The sequence below is a fragment of the Brassica rapa genome, unplaced genomic scaffold, assembly GCF_000309985.2.
Source record: "Brassica rapa cultivar Chiifu-401-42 unplaced genomic scaffold, CAAS_Brap_v3.01 Scaffold0752, whole genome shotgun sequence".
NCBI classification, from domain to species: Eukaryota; Viridiplantae; Streptophyta; class Magnoliopsida; order Brassicales; family Brassicaceae; genus Brassica; species Brassica rapa.
Genome location: NW_022610692.1, coordinates 223,538 through 248,603, shown reverse-complemented (window position 1 = coordinate 248,603; position 25,066 = coordinate 223,538). Strand labels below are relative to the sequence as shown.

The 25,066-nt window shown below is 42.6% G+C and overlaps 1 protein-coding gene across 1 annotated transcript; it reads right to left on the bottom strand.

Annotated features, from left to right (window-relative positions):
- Positions 1-318: 318 nt before the first annotated feature.
- LOC117130975 lies at positions 319-22,876 on the bottom strand (the record flags this gene model as incomplete). Its single annotated transcript, XM_033283477.1, has 8 exons — positions 22,736-22,876; positions 21,350-22,453; positions 20,812-21,058; positions 1,795-2,428; positions 1,109-1,662; positions 843-1,061; positions 564-701; positions 319-506 (listed from the first exon to the last, which is right to left on the bottom strand). Coding segments are annotated over exons 1-8 (3,225 nt in total), but the record flags the coding sequence as incomplete, so codon positions are not given.
- Positions 22,877-25,066: the final 2,190 nt, after the last annotated feature.

Genomic DNA, 25,066 nt, shown 5'->3' with positions numbered 1-25,066 from the left:
CGGTTTCAAATTAATAACACAACACTTAGACTAAAACATAATATAAGATAGATGATGAAGTCGGTCCAAGATGCCTTAGGCCGAGTTGCATCCAAGATACATCAACTAGGAATGTGTAAGTGAACTTGATACCTCATTAAAAACCTTGATTAGAAAACCCAGTGGGACAAAACTAATCAAGGGAAAAAGAGTATACCAAGCCACTTGCCTAGATGATGATCAGCTTGATGGTAAGATCACATGAATGGTGATGAGTGTGTCTTGGTGGCTCAAGCTTCTACCAAGACAGTCTTCTTGCTCCTTAGAGATCTTCAGTATGTTTCCAACAGCTTCCTTGAGTCTCCTTGTCATTGCACGAGTTATAGGACCTGTGGGAATGGCTAGGACCGCTTCCTCTTCAGCTAGTGTATCTTCAGTCTCTCCTTCTTCATCTTTATCAACTAGCTGATCCATGATCATATCATCCCCTCCCACTTGAAAAGGATTTGTCCTCAAATCTGGTTCATCTGCAATAAAAGGGATCAAGTCAGTAACATTGAAGCTATTACTCACATCATACTTACCTTGCAAATCCAGTTTATAGGCATTGTTGCTGATCTTCCTTATGACCTCAAAAGGTCCATCAATCCGCAGCATCAGCTTGGACTTCCTTTCATTGGGAAACCTCTCTTTTCTTAGGTGAATCCAGACCTGATCACCCACTTCAAAGACCATCTCACGCCTTCCTTTGTTAGCATGCTTAACATACTGTTTGGTTGTTGCCTCAATGTTGAGCCTAGCCTGCTCGTGGAGTTGTTTCACCATCTCTGCCTTCTTTTTGCCATCAACGCTGACCCTTTCACACTCAGGTAAAGGAATTAAATCCAAAGGAGAGTTGGGATTGAACCCATAAACAATCTCAAAAGGAGAAAACTTAGAAGTAGAATGCACAGCATGATTGTATGCAAATTCACAATGAGGCAAATAATCTTCCCATGATTTCAAGTTTTTCTTTATGAATGCACGCAAGAGTGTTCCAAGAGTCCTATTAACTACTTCAGTTTGTCCATCAGTTTGTGGATTCCAAGAGTCCTATTAACTACTTCAGTTTGTCCATCAGTTTGTGGATGACAAGTAGTAGAAAACAAGAGTTTAGTACCTAGCTTAGACCAAAGAGTCTTCCAAAAATGACTAAGAAACTTAGTATCTCTATCAGAAACAATAGTCTTAGGCATGCCATGTATGCGCACAATCTCTTTAAAGAACAAGTTAGCAATATGCAATGCATCATCAGTTTTGTGACAAGCTATGAAATGTGCCATTTTTGAGAACCTATCCACAACCACAAAGATAGAATCCTTTCCAGTCCTAGTTCTAGGCAAGCCAACAATGAAATCCATAGATATGTCATTCCAAGGATGATAAGGTATAGGGAGAGGAGTATACAAACCGTGAGACTGAACCTTAGACTTGGCTTGCTTGCAAGTTGCACATCTCTCACATAGTTTCTCCACATCTCTTTTCATCCGAGGCCAAAAGAAGTGATCCTGCAAAGTTTTAAGAGTCTTTGCAATACCAAAGTGACCCATGAGACTTCCTCCATGAGATTCCCTAACAAACAAGTCTCTCAAAGAGCAGTTAGGCACACACAACCGATTATCATAGAAAAGAAAACCATCATGTCTAAAGTAGTGTCCCACAGCAAATTTCTCACAAGAGTTGTAAGCCTCTTTAAAATCAGGATCATCCTCATACATTCCTTTAATCTGCTCAAATCCTAATATCTTAGCATCAAGAGTGTTCAAGAGAACATACCTTCTGGATAGTGCATCAGCAACTATGTTTTCCTTACCTTGTTTATACTTGATGACATAAGGAAATGTCTCAATGAACTCAACCCACCTTGCGTGCCTCTTGCTGAGTTTGTTCTGTCCTTTGAGGTATTTGAGAGACTCATGATCTGTATGTATGACGAATTCTTTAGGCCAGAGATAGTGCTGCCAGGTCTGCAAGGCTCTCACCAAGGCATACAGCTCTTTATCATAAGTTGCATAGTTGAGGGTGGCGCCTCCAAGCTTCTCACTGAAGTATGCAATGGGTCTCTTCTCCTGCATCAATACAGCACCAATACCAATTCCTGAGGCATCACATTCTATTTCAAAAGTTTTATTAAAGTCAGGAAGTATAAGAAGAGGGGCGTGAGTAAGCTTCTCTTTAAGGCATTGGAAGGCAGTCTCTTGTGCTTCTCCCCACTTGAATCCGACTTCTTTCTTTATCACTTCAGTCAAGGGAGCTGCTATAGTGCTAAAGTCTTTAACAAACCGCCTGTAGAAACCAGCAAGGCCGTGGAAACTTCTCACTTCACTTATAGTCTTTGGAATTGGCCATTCTTGAATTGCTCTCACCTTCTCCTGATCTACCTTTACTCCATCTGCACTCACAACAAAGCCTAAAAAGACCAAGTTATCCGTACAGAAAGTGTTGAAATGAGTTGATCAATATGTGAGAAAATGGCTTAGGGAGTTGAGATGTGAGAATGTGGAGGCAAAGGGAAGGAAGGTTAGGGATCGACCAGGCCGTACAAGATGCCGTACCGGCCGTACCGTCCGTACTGTCCGGGTCGATCCATAACTCGACCAAGAAGAGAAGTTACCCGCGTAAGAGAGGTAAACGGCCAAAGGAGTTTTACCTTAGAAGATATGACCGTTTGGATGGATAGAGTGACCGCGGCTTATCCTGACAGTCTGGCACAGGCTGTAAAGGCAAAAGGAGTCTCACCAAAAGATGCCATAAGCGTGTGATCTTCCCCATTGGTTTACATTCAAATTAAAGCAACCTTATCCTTGACCTCACATGCTTAGTGTTTCTGAATACCCTAATGTCTCTCTCTATATATTGTAAACTCTGTCTTGATTAATGATTAACACGAGTTCATCATATTCTCTCTCTAGTTCATCATGTTTCTCTTATACATCTCATAAATCATCTCATCTCACTTTAATCTTTCTCTAAATCTCTCAATACCTGTTCAACTCTCTAAAATCATATGGTATCAGAGCCAGGTTGGCTTTGGTATTGAGATTTAGAGTGTTCTTCAGCTTCAGTTCATACTCTTTCATACTTTCTTTTCGGTTCTAACAAAGCAAGATGGAGGGAAACTACAAGGTCATTACAGTTCCTGTTGCGTTGAAGGGTGGTAGTAACTACCTGTTGTGGTCAAGGCTGGTGAAGACAGCCATTGGGAGGCTAGGGCTGTGGAGTCACATCACGGATGATGCAACCAAGCCAGTGGCTAAAGACGGAGAAGGAGATGACGGTGTGGGAGATCAAGTTGCTGCTGCCGAGAAGGCCGAGAAGAAGTGGATTCAAGAAGACTTGATGGTGCTTTCAGTGCTACAAGGGTCCCTTGAAGAGCATCTCTTGGAGGCCTACAGCTACTGCGAGACTCCAAAACACCTGTGGGAGGTACTCCAGAAGACATTTGGGAACGTTACCAATCTGAACCGGGTGTATGAGATTAAGAAGGCCATCAACACACTGGTACAAGATGGGGAAGAGTTCACCAAGCATTTGGGCAAGTATAGATCCTTGTGGTCTGAGCTTGAATCATTGAGGCCAAGTACTGCGGATCAAGAGCTACTCATGGAGAGGAGGGAGCAGGATCAGGTGTTTGGATTACTGCTGACACTAGACCCCCCATTCAATGATGTGATCAAGCACATGTTGAGGATGCCGAGTCTTCCATCTATGGAGGAAGTGTGTGCGCAGATTCAGAAGGAAGAGGGGTCACTTGGTATGTTTGGAGGGAAAGGAGACATGGCTCTGTCCAACAAGGCTGAAGCAATCCAAGCAAACAAGGCTGCTTACCGTGGAGAGGAAAGGAAGTTCAGTGGAAACTGTGACCATTGCAAGAAGCCGGGACACAAGAGGAGTCAGTGCTGGATCCTACACCCCCATTTGAAGCCGGCCAAGTTCAACAAGGAGAGAGAGGGAAGAGCTCACCTTTCTGCAGAGACAAGTGAAGCTGGTGCATCAGGAGCTGGCTCATCTGGTCTTGCGGGTGAAAGTGAAGGAAGAGCCTTAACCTCTAACCACCAAGGAGCTGTGAAGAACATGGATCATGAGGTGATCAAGAAGTCAGACATCGATGCCTTGATCAAAGCCCTTAAAGAGTCTGGTAAAGCCCTTGGTTATTCCTATACTGCTCATATGTTGCCTAGAACTTGTGATAGCTTGCTAGGAAACTTTGATAGAATGGGAAATGAACCAGATAGATATACAACCTTTGCTGCTGATAGGATGTCTAGAAATGAATCCACTTTGCTTGATCCCATTGATAAACTGAAACTGGTAAAAGAATCACCTATGAATCATATTGCTCAAGGAATAAAACCATTGATTATTGATTCAGGTGCTTCACATCACATGATAAGTGATGATAGCCTTATAAAGAACATAGAACCGGCTCATGGACATGTAATGATTGCAAATGGTGATAGAATTCCTATTAGAGGTGTAGGAGACTTGAAACTGTTTAATAAGGATTCTAAAGCTTTGTACATGCCTGAGTTTACTTCTAATCTATTATCTGTTAAGAGGTGTACCAATGATCTTCAATGCAATGTTCTTTTCAGTCCTAATGATGTGAAATTTCAGGATATTGAAAGCAGTAAGTTGATTGGGCAAGGAGTAACCAAAGGAGACCTTTATTTACTTGAAGACCTTTCTATCATTTCTAGTTCTAGTTGCTTGTTGAGTTCCGTTTTAAGTAGAGGTGCATTGTGGCATTCTAGGCTAGGACATCCACATGTTAGAGCCTTAAGCTTAATGTTACCAGGTGTCATGTTTAAAAATAATGAGTGTGAAGCTTGTATTTTGGGAAAACATTGTAAGACTGTGTTCAAGAGATCTACTACTATCTATGATAAATGCTTTGATCTTGTTCATTCTGATGTATGGACTGCCCCATGCTTATCTAGGGACAATTACAAATACTTTGTCACATTCATAGATGAGAAATCCAAATACACCTGGATAACACTAATTAAAACAAAGGATAGGGTTCTAGATGCATTTAGAAACTTTCAATCATATGTTTCTAACCAGTATAATTGTTGAGATGAGGTGATGAGGAGTGGATACATTGATAGAGGAAGAGTATTGGGGCAGACAGTAACTTTGGGATTTACCACAGTAACTTTAGTTTTACTGTGGTAACTAAGTTAAAGGCTTAGGAAGTTACCTTGGATCACTTTGGTGAGGAGAAGCACGCCCAAGAGGAGTCAGGATAAGGGAGGAGCTGTTTGGATAAGGTCTGGTCATAGCTGGAAAGGTAAAGCTACTTTACAGCCTGTCCAAGCATGTGAAGCCTCTCAGCAGCTAGCTAGCCTTGACTTCACATGCTTTGAGTCCCATTTCGAAATCCCCTTTGTATCAGCCTTATCCCTTCATATATAACTTGTATCTGAGACATTAAATTAATTAATGGAGTTTTGAGTATTCTCTCTTTTCTTTATTCTCTTAGTCTCTCTAATCTCCAAATCTCATACAAACTACACTAATCATCTCTTGATATTTATTCATCACTCTACATACACAAAAGTGTATATGGTATCAGAGCCAGGTTGGCAAGGAAGGGAGTGGTGATTTGCGAAAATCTGTTTGTGTGTTCTTGGTGTTCTTGAGCTGTTCTTGAGCTGTTCTTCACTTTCTGGGTATTTGGGAGGTTGTCTGGTTGATTCAATCAACCTCAACAGGAGATGAAGCACAGATCTAGTAAACTAGTGGAGCTTGAAGAAGAGATGGATGGAGTGTGTTCAAGATGGATAAAGGGAGCTTTGGAAAGCTGTGGGTTGTGGAGTAGTCATGGAAAGGGGAAACCTTTCATGGAAATGGCTACTGAAGAAGGTCAGACAAGAGGTCTGAAGCTGGGAAATGAAGTTGTTCAAGGAAACACTACAAAGAGTGAGATTGAAGCAACTTTAGGCAAGTCCAAGCTTGTAAGAGTCGTTGAGGACAGAGGGGTGATCCGCGGCTTGAGACAAGGAAAGGATGAGTGTTATCAGCTTGTGGGAAGGCTGAGAGAAGTATGGTCAGAGCTAGATGTGGTGAAGACACACACATCAAATCTGAGATGTTGTCAAGAAAGGAGGAAGCAAGATGTGATCTTCAGCTTCCTTATGGAAGAGGTATGTGAGCTTGTTAAATATACTTGTGATGTGTGGGAAATGAACAGGAAGCCAGAAAGATGGAAGGGAGGTACAAGCTGTAAGAGGGGAAGGTTGAGAAAACTTTCTAAGGAGTGGTTAATGAAGAGAAGGGCATGGAGAAAGGATAGCGAGTCTGAGCACTTAAGTGGCAGGATGAGTGTAATCTTGAAGAGAATCAAGGATGTACTTCAGCAGATGGTTATAGGAGAGTGTTCATACTCAGCTTACATGGGAGAAACAGTAGGAGACAGTGTGGATACCAAGAGGGCAGATGAGTGTGTGACAAAGAAGGAATGGGATGAGTTGGTTAAGCATGTGTATGCTTTGGCTACGACCCGGAGTCTGGGTGCTCCTGCCAAAGCATCCACATCTAAACCCATCATCATTGACTCTGGAGCAACACACCACATGATCAGTGACAAGAGACTAATCAGTGAGGTTAAAGCAGCAACAGGGAGTGTCATGATAGCCAATGGTACCAGGATCCCAATAGAAGGAGTGGGAAACCTCAAGCTGTTTGAGAAGAACTCCACTGTCTTCTACCTACCTCAGTTTACATCCAATCTAATCTCAGTTAAGAAGGCTACAATTGATCTGGATTGTCAAGTGGTTTTCAGACCAAATGAAGTTGAGTTCCAGGATTTGAAGACTGGAAGGGTTATTGGCAGAGGAGACAGCAAGCATCAGCTCTATCATCTCCAAACAACTGAGGCGCCTAGTCCTGTGGAGTCTGTGTGTTTAAGCAGCACAACAGATAGGTGTGATAATCTCACATGGCATGCAAGGCTGGGACATCCTCATGCCAAGGCAATTGAACTGATTCTACCAAGTATGGCGTTCAATCACTTGGAGTGTGAAGCTTGTATACTTGGAAAGCACTGTAGGACTGTCTTCCCAACATCAGAAACCAGATATGAGAATTGCTTTGATCTGGTGCATTCAGACGTGTGGACAGCTCCCTGTATGTCTAGAGACAGCCATAAGTACTTTGTGACTTTCATTGATGAGAAGTCAAAGTACACATGGATCACCATGATTCCCTCCAAAGACAGAGTCCTAGAAGCCTTCATGAACTTCCAAGCATATGTTACTAATCAGTACAATGCCACTGTGAGATTCTGAGGTCTGATAATGGAGGAGAATACACTAGCAATGCATTCAAGAGTCATCTTGCAAAGCATGGGATTGTGCAACAAACTAGCTGTCCTTACACACCACAACAAAATGGGGTGGCTGAGAGGAAGAACAGACATTTGATGGAGGTTGCGAGATCAATAATGTTCCACATGAATGTCCCTAAGAGGTTTTGGAGTGATGCTTATGAGATTAAGAGATCCTTAGAGTAATCAGAATAAAGAGAGTGTTTGAGAAGTGATTAAGAGAAGTTTGTGAAAGATTAAGAGACTAGATAGAGCCGTTTAGTGTCTAAGAGAGAACCATAGTGTCTAAGAGATTAGAAAGACTCAAACTGCATAATCTTATTAATGAGTGAGGTTACATATTTATATGGAAAGCATAAGGGTTTACAAGAGGCGAAATGGGCACTATTGAAGCATGTAGAGTCAAGGTTGCTTTCCGGATGATTGGATGATAAGGCTCACACGCTTTGCCTCTTTACAGCCTGTTCCAGCCTGGCACGCTCTTCCCTTATCCACTCAACGGTCTGATCCCTTCTCCTTAAGCCCCCAAGGTAACAATTCCTTGTTACCGTTTCACTTGGTCGAGTTGGGTAAGTTTTGGTCGAGACCTTTGGTACGGACGGTACGGCCATGTACGGCCTTGTACGGCCGTCCGTACCATTCATACCAAAACTCCCCAAAGCTTCTCCATCTCTTTTCCTCTTCAACTCCTCTTCTCTCCATACCAATATAATCAACTCAACTCAACACTCCCCCTCAAGCTTAGCTTTGTGAAAGCCTAAGCTTGGAAAGCTACAAGATCTTCCTCATTAAAAACCTCACCAAAGAAAACCCAATGGGATAAAACTTTGATGAGGGAAAAAGAGTAAAGACCTTGCAGCTAAGGGGATTAGCTCCTTCTCTTCCCAAGATCTATGAGTCCCAATCTGATGTGAATGGACTCCATAGTCTTTTGCCTTGCAGCCTTGGTGAACAAATCCGCTAGCTGATCTTCACTCCTTGTACAGCATGGCAAGATCACCCCTAGCACAATCATCTGTCTCACCTTGTGGCAATCAACTTCAATGTGCTTGGTCCTCTCATGAAACACTGAGTTGGATGCAATGTGGATAGCTGCTTGGTTGTCACAATGCATGGTCATTGGCGTGGCTTGATCAATCTCCAAATGCTTCAAGATGCCTTTGATCCATACTAACTCGTTGGTGAGCTTCAGCATAGCTCTATACTCAGCTTCGGCACTTGAGCAAGACACCACCTTCTGCTTCTTACTCTTCCAAGTCACCAAGTTGCCTCCAATGAATGTGCAATAGTTTGGTGTTGATCTCCTGTCTGCTCTATCACCAGCCCAATCCGCATCACAGTATCCCACCACTTCAGTGCTTCCATTGCAGCCCATCCATACTCCTTGATCAGGTGAGCCGTTGAGATACATCAAGATCCTTTCTACCATGCGCCAGTGATGCTCCTTAGGTACTTGCATGTGTTGACTCACCTGATTCACAGCAAAGCAAATGTCAGGTCTAGTTATGGTAAGATAAATCAATTTGCCAACTAGTTTTCTATAGAGTTTAGGATCCTGATAAGGTTTGCTGTCTTCAATCTCCCCCTCTCGTGGGACTTTGTAGCCATCCTCCATAGGCATCCTTGCTGTCTTGCCTCCATAAGCACCTGCACCTTTCAAAAGATCAAGTGTATACTTCCTTTGGGACATGAACAAACCTTCCTTGGATCTACATATCTCAATTCCAAGAAAGTATTTCATTTCTCCCAAGTCTTTAATCTCAAACATGGATTTAAGAAACTCCTTGGTTGCTATGATACCTTCCTTATCACTCCCTGTGATAATGATATCATCAACATACACAAGGAGTGCAATCATACCTGAGGGAGTCGTGAGTGTGAAGAGGGTGTGATCTAGTTCAGACTTCTTGAAGCCTCGGCCATTCAGAGTAGTGCTCAACTTGTTGTACCAAGCTCTTGGTGATTGCTTCAGCCCATAGATAGCTTTCTTCAGCCTCAACACATTCCCTCTCTTCACTAAGTGTTCAAGGCCTGAAGGTGGATGCATATACACTTCATCCTCAAGTTCACCTTGTAGAAACGCATTCTTGACATCCATTTGCCATAACCCCCATCCAAGATTCACAGCCAGGCTTAGTACAATCCGGATTGTGTGTAGTTTAGCTACTGGTGCAAAGGTTTCTATGTAATCTTCTCCATAAGTTTGAGTGAAACCTCTTGCAACTAGCCTTGACTTCTTCCTCTCAATCTTTCCATCCGCTTTGTACTTGATTGTGAATATCCATCTACTGGTCACAGCCTTCTTCCCTTTTGGTAACTCACTCTCGTACCATGTATCATTCTTGATCATAGCTCCTGCCTCAGCTCCAACTGATTCCTTCCATTCTTTATCCATGATTGCTTCTTCATAGCTTCTAGGGATGTAGTTCTCATCCAAGTTAACCATGAAGGCACAATGCTCTTCTGGATATTAAGCAAAGGAGCACACGGCTTGAGAAGGATGCTCCACAGCTTGGGCATTGTAGTACACTCTCGTGTTTACCCAGCTAGAAGGATCCTTCCTTATCCTTGTGCTCCTTCTTAGTGGCTGCACAACCGGTTCTTCTTCCTGTTGTTCTTCTACCACTTCATCTTGAGAAGGTGTTTGCCTCACACCATGATCATGACCATGACCATCAGAGCCTATGCTCTCTTCTCCTTCATTCTCTACGCCTCCTTCATCCTGATTAGCCTCTTGCATAGGTTCCTCATGCTCCTCTCCTCCCTCATGATCAAGGTGGGATGGTGAACTATCTTCAGGAGGTGTAGTTGCGTGATTCCTTGGATCCTGGGATGTACTGATTCCAAGACCTTCAAGGATGATCCGCAAGGTGGTGGCCTTGTCTGATGTTAAGTCCTTCAGGTCTTCTTGGTTCTTTTCTTCATAGTATCCTCTATCTTCCAAGAACTTCACATCTCTAGATACAAGTACTCTCCTTGCTATAGGATCATAGCATTTGTATCCTTTCTGTGTAGCTGAGTATCCTATGAACACAGCCTTAGTACTTCTTGCTTCTAGCTTGTTGATCATTTCTCCTGGTTTGAGCACAAAGCATAGGCATCCAAAGACTCGCAAGTAATCAAGTGCTGGTTTGTACCTGTTCAGGACTTCAAATGGAGCCTTCTCATTCAGAACCTTGGTTGGAGTTCTGTTGATCAAGTAACAAGCAGTGGCAACCGCATCACTCCAAAATCTCTTTGGAACATTACTCTGAAACATAAGAGACCTTGCCACTTCCATGAGGTGCCTATTCTTCCTCTCAGCCACTCCATTTTGCTGTGGAGTATACGGACAGCTTGTTTGATGTAGGATCCCATGCTGTGATAAGTGTTGCTTGAACGCATGACTTGTGTACTCTCCTCCATTATCTGATCTCAAAATTTTAATCTTAGCATGATAATGGTTAGTTACATAAGTTTGAAAGTTCCTAAATGCATCAAGTACCCTATTATGACTTTTAGGAATATAAAGATTAATCTGAGTTTAGAATAGGATTAAGGAAGAGAATAAGAGATTTACGAAACTGATTAGAGACTAATGAAGAATCATGATGAAATGAGTAAAGAGAAAGATTGTTTAGAACTGTCTAATCTTTATTAAGAGATGAGATTACATATATATAGGTCCATACACTTAGGGTTTTCGAAATCATAAAGCTAAGTAAGCATGTAGAGTCAAAGAGGAGCCTAAGCTTTAATTTGAACCGGCCAATGAGTGTCTTCACACGTTTGGAGCATCTTCTTGATCCAAGACTAGATGCTCTTCCTTTCCAGCTCTTGCCAGCCTGTCCTAGCTGTCAAGCCGCGTCTCCCTTATCCTCTCAACGTTCGGATAAGGTCTTGGCCGAGTGTAACTTAAGCTCAGTACATGGGAGTTACTTGGATAGTTACTTGATCCCTTTTACCTTGTACGGATGATCACTTGTACGGCCTTGTACGGATGATCAACCCATTCCTCCTCTTCACCTCTTTGCTCTCTTTATGTTCTCAACTCCTTTGTGTCTTTACCTCAAATGTCTCAACTCTGATTAACACCTATCTTTGGTTTGAATTAAGGTTAACCAGGTGTATTTGGATTTTTCATCAATGAATGTGACAAAGTACTTATAACTATCTCTAGATAAGCAAGGAGCAGTCCACACATCCGAATGAATTAGATCAAAGCAATTATCATAAACGGTAGTAGACTTTTGAAACACAGTTCTACAATGCTTGCCTAAAATACAAGCTTCACAATCTTTGTTCTCAAACACAACACCTGGTACCATTAAGTTCAAAGCTTTAACATGAGGGTGTCCTACTCTAGCATGCCACAATGCATTTTTATTCAACAAAGAAGCAGAAGTAAACGAGCAACTATAATCAGGAACAGAAGTGAGTTCTTCAAGCATATAGAGATCTCCCTTAGTCACCCCTTTCCCAATCAATCTGCTGCTCTCAATATCCTGAAACTTCACATCATTAGGACTAAAGATAACATTGCATTGTAAATCATTAGTACATTTCTTCACAGATAATAGGTTTGATGTGAATTCAGGCATGTAAAAAGCTCTAGATTCTTTGTTAAAAAACTTAAGCTTTCCTATTCCTCTAATAGGTATCTTATCCCCATTTGCTATCATCACATGCCCATGCGTAGGTTCTATATCCTTAATCAGGTTCTCATCACTTATTATATGATGTGATGCACCAGAATCAACAATCAATGGTTTATCTACTCGTTTAGCATTATGACATAGATTACTAAGCAATGGATGCATCCTATCAGTTCTAGCAATGTGAGCATTCTTATATTCATTCCTAGCTTCTATCCGTTCTACTAGTTCTCTAATCAAGTGATCATCCTTATATGCAATCATAGAAGCTCCAAAGGAATAACCATAGGTGTTACCGTTTTCCTTTAGCATTTTGAAGAGAGCATCAAGGTCTGATCTCTTGATGTAGTCATCATTGCTGCGTGAGCTTGAGGCGCCTGTGTAAGCCACCAGAGACTTCCCATTCCCATCATTGCCTCCAAGCCCATCCGCTTCACTCGCCTTGCTGGTGCCAGCTCCACTTGATCCTTCAGTCACATTTGCCCTTCCCTCACGCTCCTTCATGAACTTGGCCGGCTTGAGGTGTGGGTGGAGTATCCAGCATTGGCTCTTCTTATGACCATGCTTCTTGCAATGATCACAGTTGCCATTGAACTTCCTGTCCTCGTACTTCCCGTGAGATGCCTTGTTTGCCTGTGGAGTCTCGATTGAGTCCTCATGAGCTGCTTGATTGGCAAGAGAGAGCTCCCCCTTTCCTCCAAACAGCCCCATAGATCCCTGCTCCCTTTGGATTTGCGCACACACCTCCTCAAGGTCCGGAAGCTTGTCTGACCTTAGCATGTGCTGGATGAGTTGAGTGTAGGCCGGGTTCAGTGTGAGAAGCAGCCCAAAGACCTTGTCTTGCTCGCGCCTCTCATTCAACTGATCTGGATCAGTTGTGCTCGGCCTCAGCATCTCCAGCTCTGACCATAAGGACCTGAACCTCCCCAAGTGCTTAGTGAACTCCATGTCCTCTTGTGCAAGACGGTTGATCGCTAGCTTCACTTCAAACACACGGCTGAGGTTGGAAGTGTTCCCATACACCTTCTTCAGCGTATCCCACAGCTCCTTGGCTGATTCACAGTAGCTGTAGGCATCCAAGATAGCTGGGTCCAAGGATGCGTGTAGAACCGTCATCACCAGCATGTCTTCTTGTTGCCATTTCTCCACAGCCGCTTCATTGGAGACCTCTTCTTGATCTCCTCCCTGAGTAATGAGTTTCGGAGCCTCCCCTGTTGTGATGTGCCCCCACAAACCCTTACTTCCCACCACAGTCTTCACCATCCGAGACCACACAAGGTAGTTGCTACCTTTGAAAGTAACCGCTACCTTCATCCTCATGTTCATCCCATGTTCCATCTTTGCTTGACTTGAAAACTTGAATCTTGGATCTCGTACACACCAACCTTGAGTCTAGAATCACGCAAACCCACAGAACGTAGCACAGCTTCAACACCTTCAAGACTACTCGCGTGTAGCTTCAAAGCCGTTAGCTTGTAACTCTCTAAAGATCAAACCCTAGATTCAAACGAACCTGGCTCTGATACCATATGAGATTAAGAGATCCTTAGAGTAATCAGAATAAAGAGAGTGTTTGAGAAGTGATTAAGAGAAGTTTGTGAAAGATTAAGAGACTAGATAGAGCCGTTTAGTGTCTAAGAGAGAACCATAGTGTCTAAGAGATTAGAAAGACTCAAACTGCATAATCTTATTAATGAGTGAGGTTACATATTTATATGGAAAGCATAAGGGTTTACAAGAGGCGAAATGGGCACTATTGAAGCATGTAGAGTCAAGGTTGCTTTCCGGATGATTGGATGATAAGGCTCACACGCTTTGCCTCTTTACAGCCTGTTCCAGCCTGGCACGCTCTTCCCTTATCCACTCAACGGTCTGATCCCTTCTCCTTAAGCCCCCAAGGTAACAATTCCTTGTTACCGTTTCACTTGGTCGAGTTGGGTAAGTTTTGGTCGAGACCTTTGGTACGGACGGTACGGCCATGTACGGCCTTGTCCGGCCGTCCGTACCATTCATACCAAAACTCCCCAAAGCTTCTCCATCTCTTTTCCTCTTCAACTCCTCTTCTCTCCATACCAATATAATCAACTCAACTCAACAATGCTGTTCAGACTGCTTGCTATCTCATCAATAGAGTGCCAACCCGTGTCTTGAAGAAACTGTCTCCCTTTGAAGTATTGAACAAGACCAAGCCACACATTGATCATTTGAGAGTCTTTGGGTGCTTATGTTATGTGATGATTCCCGGAGAAAGAAGGAACAAGCTAGAAGCAAAGAGTACTAAAGCTATGTTCATTGGGTACTCAATCACTCAGAAAGGCTACAAATGTTATGATCCAACAACTAGGAGGGTTATGGTATCTAGAGAAGTGAAGTTTGTTGAGTCTAAAGGGTATTATGAGGAGAAGAAATGGGAAGACCTAGAGGATCTGTCCCGAGCTCCATCAGAGAAGGCAACAACATTGAGAGTGTTGTTGGAGAGGCTAGGGATAGGATTATCCCAAGATCAGGAACCAGGAAGAACAGGACCTTCTAATCAAGCTGGAGAAGCTGGAGGAACAACCCCTCTCGATCATGAGAGGGGGAATGGATCTGAATCAGGGGAGCAGGAGCAAAACCAAGAGGATTCAGGACAGCATGATCATGAGGAGACACAGGAAGTAGAGAATGTTGTTCAGTCTACTGGTACAGAGGAGAGTGAGGCTCAGTCAGGTGGAAATGAGCAGGGAGAACCTACTGGTTTAGGAGAGGAAACACAAGATCATGTTCAGGCTGAAGAACATGTTGAGACCTTGCGGAGGAGCACAAGGATAAAGAGGGATCCTTCCAACTGGGTAAACACGAGAGTGTACTACAATGCCCAGGCTGTGGAGCATCCTTCTCAAGCCGTGTGTTCCTTTGCTGAGTTTCCAGAGGAGCACTATGCCTTTATGAGTAGTCTGGATGAGAGTTATGTACCAAGGACTTATGAAGAAGCTATGTTAGACAAGGAATGGAAAGAATCAGTGGGAGCTGAAGCAGGTGCTATGATCAAAAATGATACATGGTATGAGAGTGAGCTGCCTAAGGGAAAGAAGGCTGTATCTAGTAGATGGATCTTCACAATCAAGTATCTAGCAAATGGACAGATTGATAGGAAGAAGACCAGACTGGTTGCAAGGGGATTTACACAGACCTATGGAGAGGATTACATTGATACCTTTGCACCAGTAGCTAAGCTACACACAGTTCGGATTGTGTTATCCATTGCAACAAACTTGGAGTGGGAATTGTGGCAGATGGATGTGAAGAATGCTTTCTTACAAGGTGAGCTAGAAGATGAGGTATACATGCTTCCCCCTCCTGGTCTTGAGCATCTAGTGAAGCCAGGAAATGTTTTGAGATTGAAGAAAGCTATATATGGGTTAAAGCAATCTCCTAGAGCCTGGTACAGGAAGCTGAGTACAACTCTAAATGGGAGAGGATTCAGGAAGTCTGAACTGGATCATACACTCTTCACTTTGGTTACTCCATTAGGGATCATTGTGATTCTAGTGTATGTGGATGATTTGATTATCACAGGAAGTGATAAGGCTGGGATTAAAGCCACTAAAGAGTTTCTCAGGTCAGTATTTGATATCAAAGACTTGGGAGAGATGAAGTATTTCTTGGGGATTGAGATATGCAGATCCAAGGAGGGTTTGTTTATGTCTCAAAGGAAGTATACAATGGATATGCTGAAGGAGACTGATGTACTTGGAGGAAAGGTAGCAAAGACACCTCTTGAAGAGGGGTATAAGGTTTTGCGTGAGGGGGAGGTTGAAGAGAAGCAGTTGTTTGAGGATGCGAAGCTGTATAGGAAGATGGTTGGCAAACTGATCTACTTGACTATTACCAGACCTGATATATGTTTTGCTGTGAATCAAGTAAGTCAGCATATGCAGGCGCCAAAGGTACATCATTGGAAGATGGTTGATAGGATACTGAGGTATTTGAGTGGCACGCCTGGTCAAGGAGTTTGGATGGGTTGCAATGGCAGTACAGAAGTGGTTGGGTATTGTGATGCTGATTGGGCAGGAGATAGAGTGGACAGGAGATCAACTACTGGGTATTGTACATTCATTGGAGGGAACTTGGTTACTTGGAAGAGTAAGAAGCAAAAGGTTATCTCTTGTTCAAGTGCTGAAGCTGAGTATAGAGCCATGTTGAAGCTGACAAACGAGTTGGTGTGGATCAAGGGGATCTTGAAGCATCTAGAGATTGAGCAGAGTACTCCTATGACTATGCATTGTGACAATCAAGCAGCTATCCACATTGCCTCCAACTCAGTGTTTCATGAGAGAACAAAGCACATAGAGGTGGATTGTCATAAGGTGAGGCAGATGATTATCTTAGGAGTGATTCTGCCATGTTATACAAGAAGTGAAGATCAGCTTGCAGATGTGTTTACCAAGGCAGCGAGATTGAAGACAATGGAGTCCATACTATCCAGGCTTGGACTCATTGATCTTACTCCCAGGAGTTGAGCCCCTTAACCATGGAGTCTCCACTCTTTTTCCCTCATCGAAGTTTTATCCCAATGGGTTTTCTTTGGTGAGGTTTTTAATGAGGGAGGTCTTCATGGTTTCCAAGCTTGACTTGTTCCACATGGTCAAGCTTGAGGGGGAGTGTTGAGATGAGGTGATGAGGAGTGGATACATTGATAGAGGAAGAGTATTGGGGCAGACAGTAACTTTGGGATTTACCACAGTAACTTTAGTTTTACTGTGGTAACTAAGTTAAAGGCTTAGGAAGTTACCTTGGATCACTTTGGTGAGGAGAAGCACGCCCAAGAGGAGTCAGGATAAGGGAGGAGCTGTTTGGATAAGGTCTGGTCATAGCTGGAAAGGTAAAGCTACTTTACAGCCTGTCCAAGCATGTGAAGCCTCTCAGCAGCCAGCTAGCCTTGACTTCACATGCTTTGAGTCCCATTTCGAAATCCCCTTTGTATCAGCCTTATCCCTTCATATATAACTTGTATCTGAGACATTAAATTAATTAATGGAGTTTTGAGTATTCTCTCTTGTTCTTTATTCTCTTAGTCTCTCTTAATCTCCAAATCTCATACAAACTACACTAATCATCTCTTGATATTTATTCATCACTCTACATACACAAAAGTGTATAATAATGCCAAGATTAAGATTTTCAGGTCTGATAATGGTGGAGAGTATACTGGCCATGCATTCAAGAACCATCTAGCTCAACATGGGATACTTCACCAAACGAGTTGCCCTTATACACCTCAACAAAATGGAGTGGCTGAGAGGAAGAACAGACATCTTATGGAAGTGGCTAGATCAATGATGTTCCAGATGAGAGTGCCAAAGAGATTCTGAAGTGATGCTGTGATCACGGCTTGCTACCTAATCAATAGGATTCCAACCAAGATTCTGGAAGATAAAGCTCCTTATGAAGTTCTCAACAACAGCAAGCCAGTCCTAGATCACCTAAGAGTGTTTGGGTGTGTAAGCTATGTTCTTATCCCGGGAGAGATGAGAAACAAGCTGGAAGCAAAGAGTATCAAAGCTATGATGATAGGATACTCAACCACACAGAAGGGATACAAGTGCTTTGTTCCTGAGTCAAGGAGAGTTCTTGTATCAAGAGATGTCAAGTTCTTTGAAGAGAAGAGCTACTATGAAAATAAAGATTGGAAAGAGCTGGAGGATCTTTCACAACCTTCAGATAGAGCTACAAGCTTGAGACAGATACTAGAAGGTCTTGGAATTGGAATGTCCCAGGAGTCGACAGAGAATCAGTCATCTGAAAGACAAGAAGCTGAAGAACCATCTCTCCTTGATCATGAGGGAGGGAATGGAATTGAGCCTGAGAATCAAGATTTTGCGGATCATCCTGATCAAGGTGGAGCTGAACCAAGTAATGAAGAGCCTAATGAGCTACCAGAACAAGGAGGAGTAGAAGCTACTGAAGTAGAAGCACCAGAGCAAGCACCAGCTGAGGTACCATTAAGGAGAAGCACACGGCTGAAGAGAGATGCTTCCAACTGGGTAAACACGAGAGTGTACTACAATGCCCAGGCTGTGGAGCATCCTTCTCAGGCTGTGTGTTCATTTGCTTGTTATCCAAAGGAGCATTGCGCATTCATGATGAGCCTAGATGAAAGTAGTATACCAAGATCATATGAAGAAGCAATGCTACATCAAGATTGGAAGGAATCTGTTGGAGATGAAGCAAATGCCATGATAAAGAATGACACTTGGTTTGAAAGTGAGTTGCCTAAAGGAAAGAAGGCAGTAACCAGCAAGTGGATATTCACCATTAAGTATCGACCTGATGGAACCATTGAGAGAAAGAAGACAAGACTGGTGGCTAGAGGATACACTCAAACATATGGGGAAGACTACATTGATACCTTTGCTCCCGTTGCCAAGCTACATACAATAAGAATTGTATTGTCTCTTGCTGTGAACCTTGAGTGGGAGCTTTGGCAAATGGATGTGAAGAATGCCTTTCTTCAAGGAGAGCTAGAGGATGAAGTGTATATGCATCCACCACCAGGCCTAGAGCATCTGGTGAAACCAGGGAATGTATTGAGACTTAAGAAGGCAATCTATGGGTTAAAGCAATCACCTAGAGCATGGTACAACAAGCTGAGCACTACTCTGAATGGGCGTGGGTTCAAGAAGTCAGAGTTGGATCACACCCTCTTCACCCTCACTACACCTTCAGGTATCATCTGTCTACTTGTATATGTTGATGACATTATCATAACAGGTAGTGATAAGGCTGGTATAAAAGCCACAAAGGAGTTTTTGAAATCTGTGTTTGAAATCAAAGACTTAGGGGAAATGAAATACTTCCTTGGAATTGAGTTGTGTAGATCTAAGGAAGGATTGTTCATTTCCCAAAGGAAGTATACACTTGATCTTTTGAAAGATGCAGGTATACAAGGAGACAAGACAGCAAAGATGCCTCTTGAAGATGGATACAAGGTTCCACGTGAGGGGGAGGTTGAAGATAGCAAGGCCTTTCATGATCCAAAGCTGTACAGGAAGCTAGTAGGGAAGCTCATCTACCTTACAATCACACGACCAGACATATGCTTTGCGGTGAACCAAGTGAGCCAGCATATGCAAGTCCCAAAGGATCATCACTGGCGCATGGTGGAGAGACTTCTCTTGTATCTGAATGGAACGTCAAGCCTTGGAGTGTGGATGGGATGCAACAAGAGCACTGAAGTGGTGGGATACTGTGATGCGGATTGGGCTGGAGATAGAGCAGACAGGAGATCAACCACCGGCTATTGTACATTCATTGGAGGCAACTTGGTGACTTGGAAGAGTAAGAAGCAGAAGGTGGTGTCTTGTTCAAGCGCTGAAGCCGAGTATAGAGCAATGCTGAAGCTTACCAATGAGTTGGTATGGATCAAAGGAATCTTGAAGCACTTGGAGATAGAGCAGGGAACTCCTATGACTATGCATTGTGATAATCAAGCGGCTATACACATTGCAACCAACTCAGTCTTCCATGAGAGAACCAAGCACATTGAAGTTGATTGTCACAAGGTGAGGCAGATGATTGTCTTGGGAGTGATCTTGCCATGCTACACAAGGAGTGAGGATCAACTTGCGGATGTGTTCACCAAGGCTGCAAGACAAAAGACTATGGAGTCCATTCATACCAGATTGGGGCTCATAGATCTTTCCCCAAGGAGCTGATCCCCTTTGCCATGAGGTCTTCACTCTTTTTCCCTCATCAAGGTTTTGTCCCAATGGGTTTTCCTTGGTGAGGTTTTTAATGAGGAGGATCTCATGGTTGTTCCAAGCTTAACTAAGTTATTAAGTTAAGCTTGAGGGGGAGTGTTGAAATGAGTTGATCAATATGTGAGAAAATGGCTTAGGGAGTTGAGATGTGAGAATGTGGAGGCAAAGGGAAGGAAGGTTAGGGATCGACCAGGCCGCACAAGAGGCCGTACCGGCCGTACCGTCCGTACTGTCCGGGTCGATCCATAACTCGACCAAGAAGAGAAGTTACCCGCGTAAGAGAGGTAAACGGCCAAAGGAGTTTTACCTTAGAAGATATGACCGTTTGGATGGATAGAGTGACCGCGGCTTATCCTGACAGTCTGGCACAGGCTGTAAAGGCAAAAGGAGTCTCACCAAAAGATGCCATAAGCGTGTGATCTTCCCCATTGGTTTACATTCAAATTAAAGCAACCTTATCCTTGACCTCACATGCTTAGTGTTTCTGAATACCCTAATGTCTCTCTCTATATATTGTAAACTCTGTATTGATTAATGATTAACACGAGTTCATCATATTCTCTCTCTAGTTCATCATGTTTCTCTTATACATCTCATAAATCATCTCATCTCACTTTAATCTTTCTCTAAATCTCTCAATACCTGTTCAACTCTCTAAAATCATAGAAAGTACATTTCTTAAGATTAGCAAATAGCTTTTCTTTTCTCAAAACATCAAGAACAGTCCTAAGATGTTTTATATGTTCTTCTAAACTCTTAGAGTAGACAAGGATATCATCAAAGTATACTACCACAAACAAGCCTATGAAGGATCTAAGCACATGGTTCATCAATCTCATAAAAGTACTAGGAGCATTGGTTAATCCAAAAGGCATGACTAACCACTCATACAACCCATGCTTAGTCTTAAAGGCTGTTTTCCACTCATCTCCCTCTTTCATTCTAATTTGATGATATCCACTCTTCAAATCTATCTTAGAAAAGACACTAGAACCATGCAATTCATCAAGCATATCATCTAATCTAGGAATAGGGTGGCGATACTTCACTGTTATGTTGTTGATTGCTCTACAATCAACACACATGCGCCAGCTCCCATCTTTCTTAGGCACAAGGAGCACAGGCACAGCACAGGGGCTCATACTCTCACGGATGTGGCCTTTCTCCATCAGTTCCTCAACCTGTCTTTGTAGCTCCTTAGTTTCCACAGGATTAGTTCTGTATGCTGGTCTGTTGGGAAGAGTAGCTCCTGGTACAAAATCAATCTGATGCTCAATCCCTCGAATAGGTGGCAAACCTATGGGATTATCTTCTGGAAATACATCCTGGTATTCCTGTAAAAGAGCTGACATCTCACTCGGATACACCGGTGTACAATCAGTTAGAGACAAAAGAGATTCTTTAAAAATAAATAAGAGAACCGATTGATGAGAATAAAGAGATCTTTTGATTTCACTAGCTTTAGCATAGAAGTTGTGTTGCTTATCTGGTTTGAGATCAATCTCTTTCTTTTTCTGAAGCTGAAGCTGATCTTCATGCACTTCTTTAGGAGTTAGAGGTACCAAGACAGTTCGCTTGCCGTTGAACTCAAAAGAATGTTTGTTGGTGAAGCCATCATGGATGACACGCCTATCAAACTGCCAAGGCCTTCCCAGTAGTATGTGGCTGGCTTCCATGGGTATCACATCACAGAGAATGTCATCTTCATACCTCCCAATGGACAAGGGTATAGAAACCTGAGTAGATACCCTCATCTCGCCCTCTTCATTAAGCCATTGCAGCCGGTAAGGTTTAGGATGCTTTTGAACTTTCAAACCAAGCTTCTTCACCATTGTCTCGCTAGCGACATTAACACAGCTTCCACCGTCGATGATCAGGCTGCAGACCTTCCCTTGCACCATACAACGTGTGTAGAACAAGTTCTCTCTTTGTTCTTGTTCCTCAGTTTTGTTTTGCAAACTGAGAGTTCTTCTTGCAACCAAAAGTCTACCTTGAACTGGTTCCTCCTCATACTCAGCTTCAGATAGTTCTTGATCAGTCCTGAGTTTTTCATCTTCAGATTCAAACTCTCCATTCTCCAGAAGAATCATAACTCTCTTGTTAGTACACTCATTAGCATAGTGCCCACGCCCTTGGCACTTAAAACACTTCACATCTCTTGCACGCGAGCTTGTAGCTTCCACTTTACCCTTATCTTTGTTGTAGATGCTACTAGACTTGGATTCTTCTTTTGGCTGTGGTTTGCTCTCCTTCTGATAGCTTGGTTTATCTTCCTTAGAGGTCTGGTATCTACTGGAACCATAGCTACCACGCGCATAACTTCTTCTCTTAACTTGCTGCTCCACCAAGATAGCTTTGTGTAGCATCTCCTCTATCTCCAAGTAGTGTTGCATCTCCACTCTATCTTGTATCTCACGGTTGAGTCCACCAAGAAAACGTGCCATAGTAGCTTCACTGTCCTCAGATACACAAGCTCTTAGCATAAGCAACTCCATCTCTTGAAAGTATTCCTCTACCGACTTTGATCCTTGTGTGAGCAGTCTCAGCTTTTGATGAAGATCACGGTGATAATGACTTGGTACAAACCTCTTGCGCATCACAGCTTTCATCTCTGCCCATGTTTCAATGGGGAATTCACCATTGCGCCTTTTGTTTGTAACCAACTGATCCCACCAGCTCAATGCATAATCATTGAACTCGGTAGCAGCTACTTGAATCTTCTTAGTCTCTGAGTAATGCTGACAGTTGAAAACAAGTTCGATCTTCTTCTCCCATTCAAGATAGGCATCTGGATCAGCTTTACCATGGAAAGGAGGGATCTTAAGCTTCAATCCTGATAGCTCATTGCGTCTATGCCTTCGGCCCTCATGATCATGTCGAGATCTTCTACTGCTATGTCTCGAACCAGAGCTATGGCTACTTCTCTCATAGAAGTTATCAGTTTCTTCTGATCCAGCATGCTCACGCTGGCCTTGTCTGTTTCTTCTTTGTTCACGTCTCTGGCCAGATGCTTGTCCTTGCCCATCATTCGGTCTCTGATCATACTTCTCTTCCAGCAACTTCACCATCGCTTCCATCACTTGTTTGGTGATTGCTTCTTGCAGCAACTTATTCCTTCGCACAAAGGTTTCATCATCCTCTTCAGACCCCATTGCTTCCTAATACACGAAGAACTTGAACCAGTAAGTAGTTCAAAAGAATTCAGAACTCAAGATTCAAATAAGGAAACAAAGTATTCAAACAAAGCGGCAAATGAAGATACTTGATCAACACGCGACGATTTGAATTTTATCACTTTCGAAATTGAAACAATAACAGATCAGATTCAACGGATGATGAAATGAGATAATCAAATCCTGATCTATGATTCTAACAACAGATCGAGTCACACAATCACAAGAAACTTTCGGATCAAGCAAAACGATAACGTAATCGACAAGAATGTGAAGGGTTTTTGTTTAAAACTTGATCGAAATTCTTAGATCTAGCAATATGAGACACGAAACAAACAGATCTATCAATCCTATCAATGATACTAATCAGATCGAGTGAGAAACAATACGTAAAACCCAAATGATCAATGATATAACACGATGAACACAGATCTTATGAAATCACAAAAGAGAAATCGAAACTCCCCTTCCAGAGTGCTCTGATACCACTTAATGAGATCCTAGGACCCTTCTCTGGATGGTTTGGATAGATCCTTGCATAAACGAATCAAAGACTCAAGTTTATCAAGGCTGTGGATCGATTGGTGACACAAGAGGCTGCGGAAAGGCTCCTTGATACTCCTAGGCTTAGATCGGATATGACACACCTTTCTAAAGCCTTTGGGCGTTGGATATTACACACCAACAGACTGGATACTACACACCAGACACTCTCTTAACTCGTGAAAGCAAAGGAGAAGAAAACACAAGGTTTAAACAAAAGATAACTTAGATTAGAATGAGGGTTTGTGATACACTTAAATAGAGAGATCCTTGTACATGCACAAGGTATCGAAAACATAAGAAAACATAAAGGAAAAGGACTCCACACGGTTTCAAATTAATAACACAACACTTAGACTAAAACATAATATAAGATAGATGATGAAGTCGGTCCAAGATGCCTTAGGCCGAGTTGCATCCAAGATACATCAACTAGGAATGTGTAAGTGAACTTGATACCTCATTAAAAACCTTGATTAGAAAACCCAGTGGGACAAAACTAATCAAGGGAAAAAGAGTATACCAAGCCACTTGCCTAGATGATGATCAGCTTGATGGTAAGATCACATGAATGGTGATGAGTGTGTCTTGGTGGCTCAAGCTTCTACCAAGACAGTCTTCTTGCTCCTTAGAGATCTTCAGTATGTTTCCAACAGCTTCCTTGAGTCTCCTTGTCATTGCACGAGTTATAGGACCTGTGGGAATGGCTAGGACCGCTTCCTCTTCAGCTAGTGTATCTTCAGTCTCTCCTTCTTCATCTTTATCAACTAGCTGATCCATGATCATATCATCTATGAGATTTATTCAGCTTCCTGGTGATTCTCCACTACTTTATGTTTCAAAATCAAGCTTCTTACATCGTGATTCATCCTGGTTTGATTAGAATGACAAAGACGCTGTCATATTCCCAAACAGGAAAACTGGGATCACCTGATTTGAAAGTGGGATAGCTTCTTCATCCTAACTCCTATGAGATTTATTCAGCTTCCTGGTGATTCTCCACTACTTTATGTATCAAAATCAAGCTTCTTACATCGCGATTCATCCTGGTTTGATTAGAATGACAAAGACGCTGTCATATTCCCAAACAGGAAAACTGGGATCACCTGATTTGAAAGTGGTATAGCTTCTTCATCCTAACTCCTATAAGATTTATTCAGCTTCCTGGTGATTCTCCACTACTTTATGTATCAAAATCAAGCTTCTTACATCGCGATTCATCCTGGTTTGATTAGAATGACAAAGACGCTGTCATATTCCCAAACAGGAAAACTGGGATCACCTGATTTGAAAGTGGGATAGCTTCTTCATCCTAACTCCTATGAGATTTATTCAGCTTCCTGGTGATTCTCCACTACTTTATGTTTCAAAATCAAGCTTCTTACATCGTGATTCATCCTGGTTTGATTAGAATGACAAAGACGCTGTCATATTCCCAAACAGGAAAACTGGGATCACCTGATTTGAAAGTGGGATAGCTTCTTCATCCTAACTCCTATGAGATTTATTCGACTTCCTGGTGATTCTCCACTACTGTATGTATCAAAATCAAGCTACTTATATCCCGATTCATCCTGGTTTGATTAGAATGACAAAGAAGCTGTCATATTCCCTAACAAGAAAACT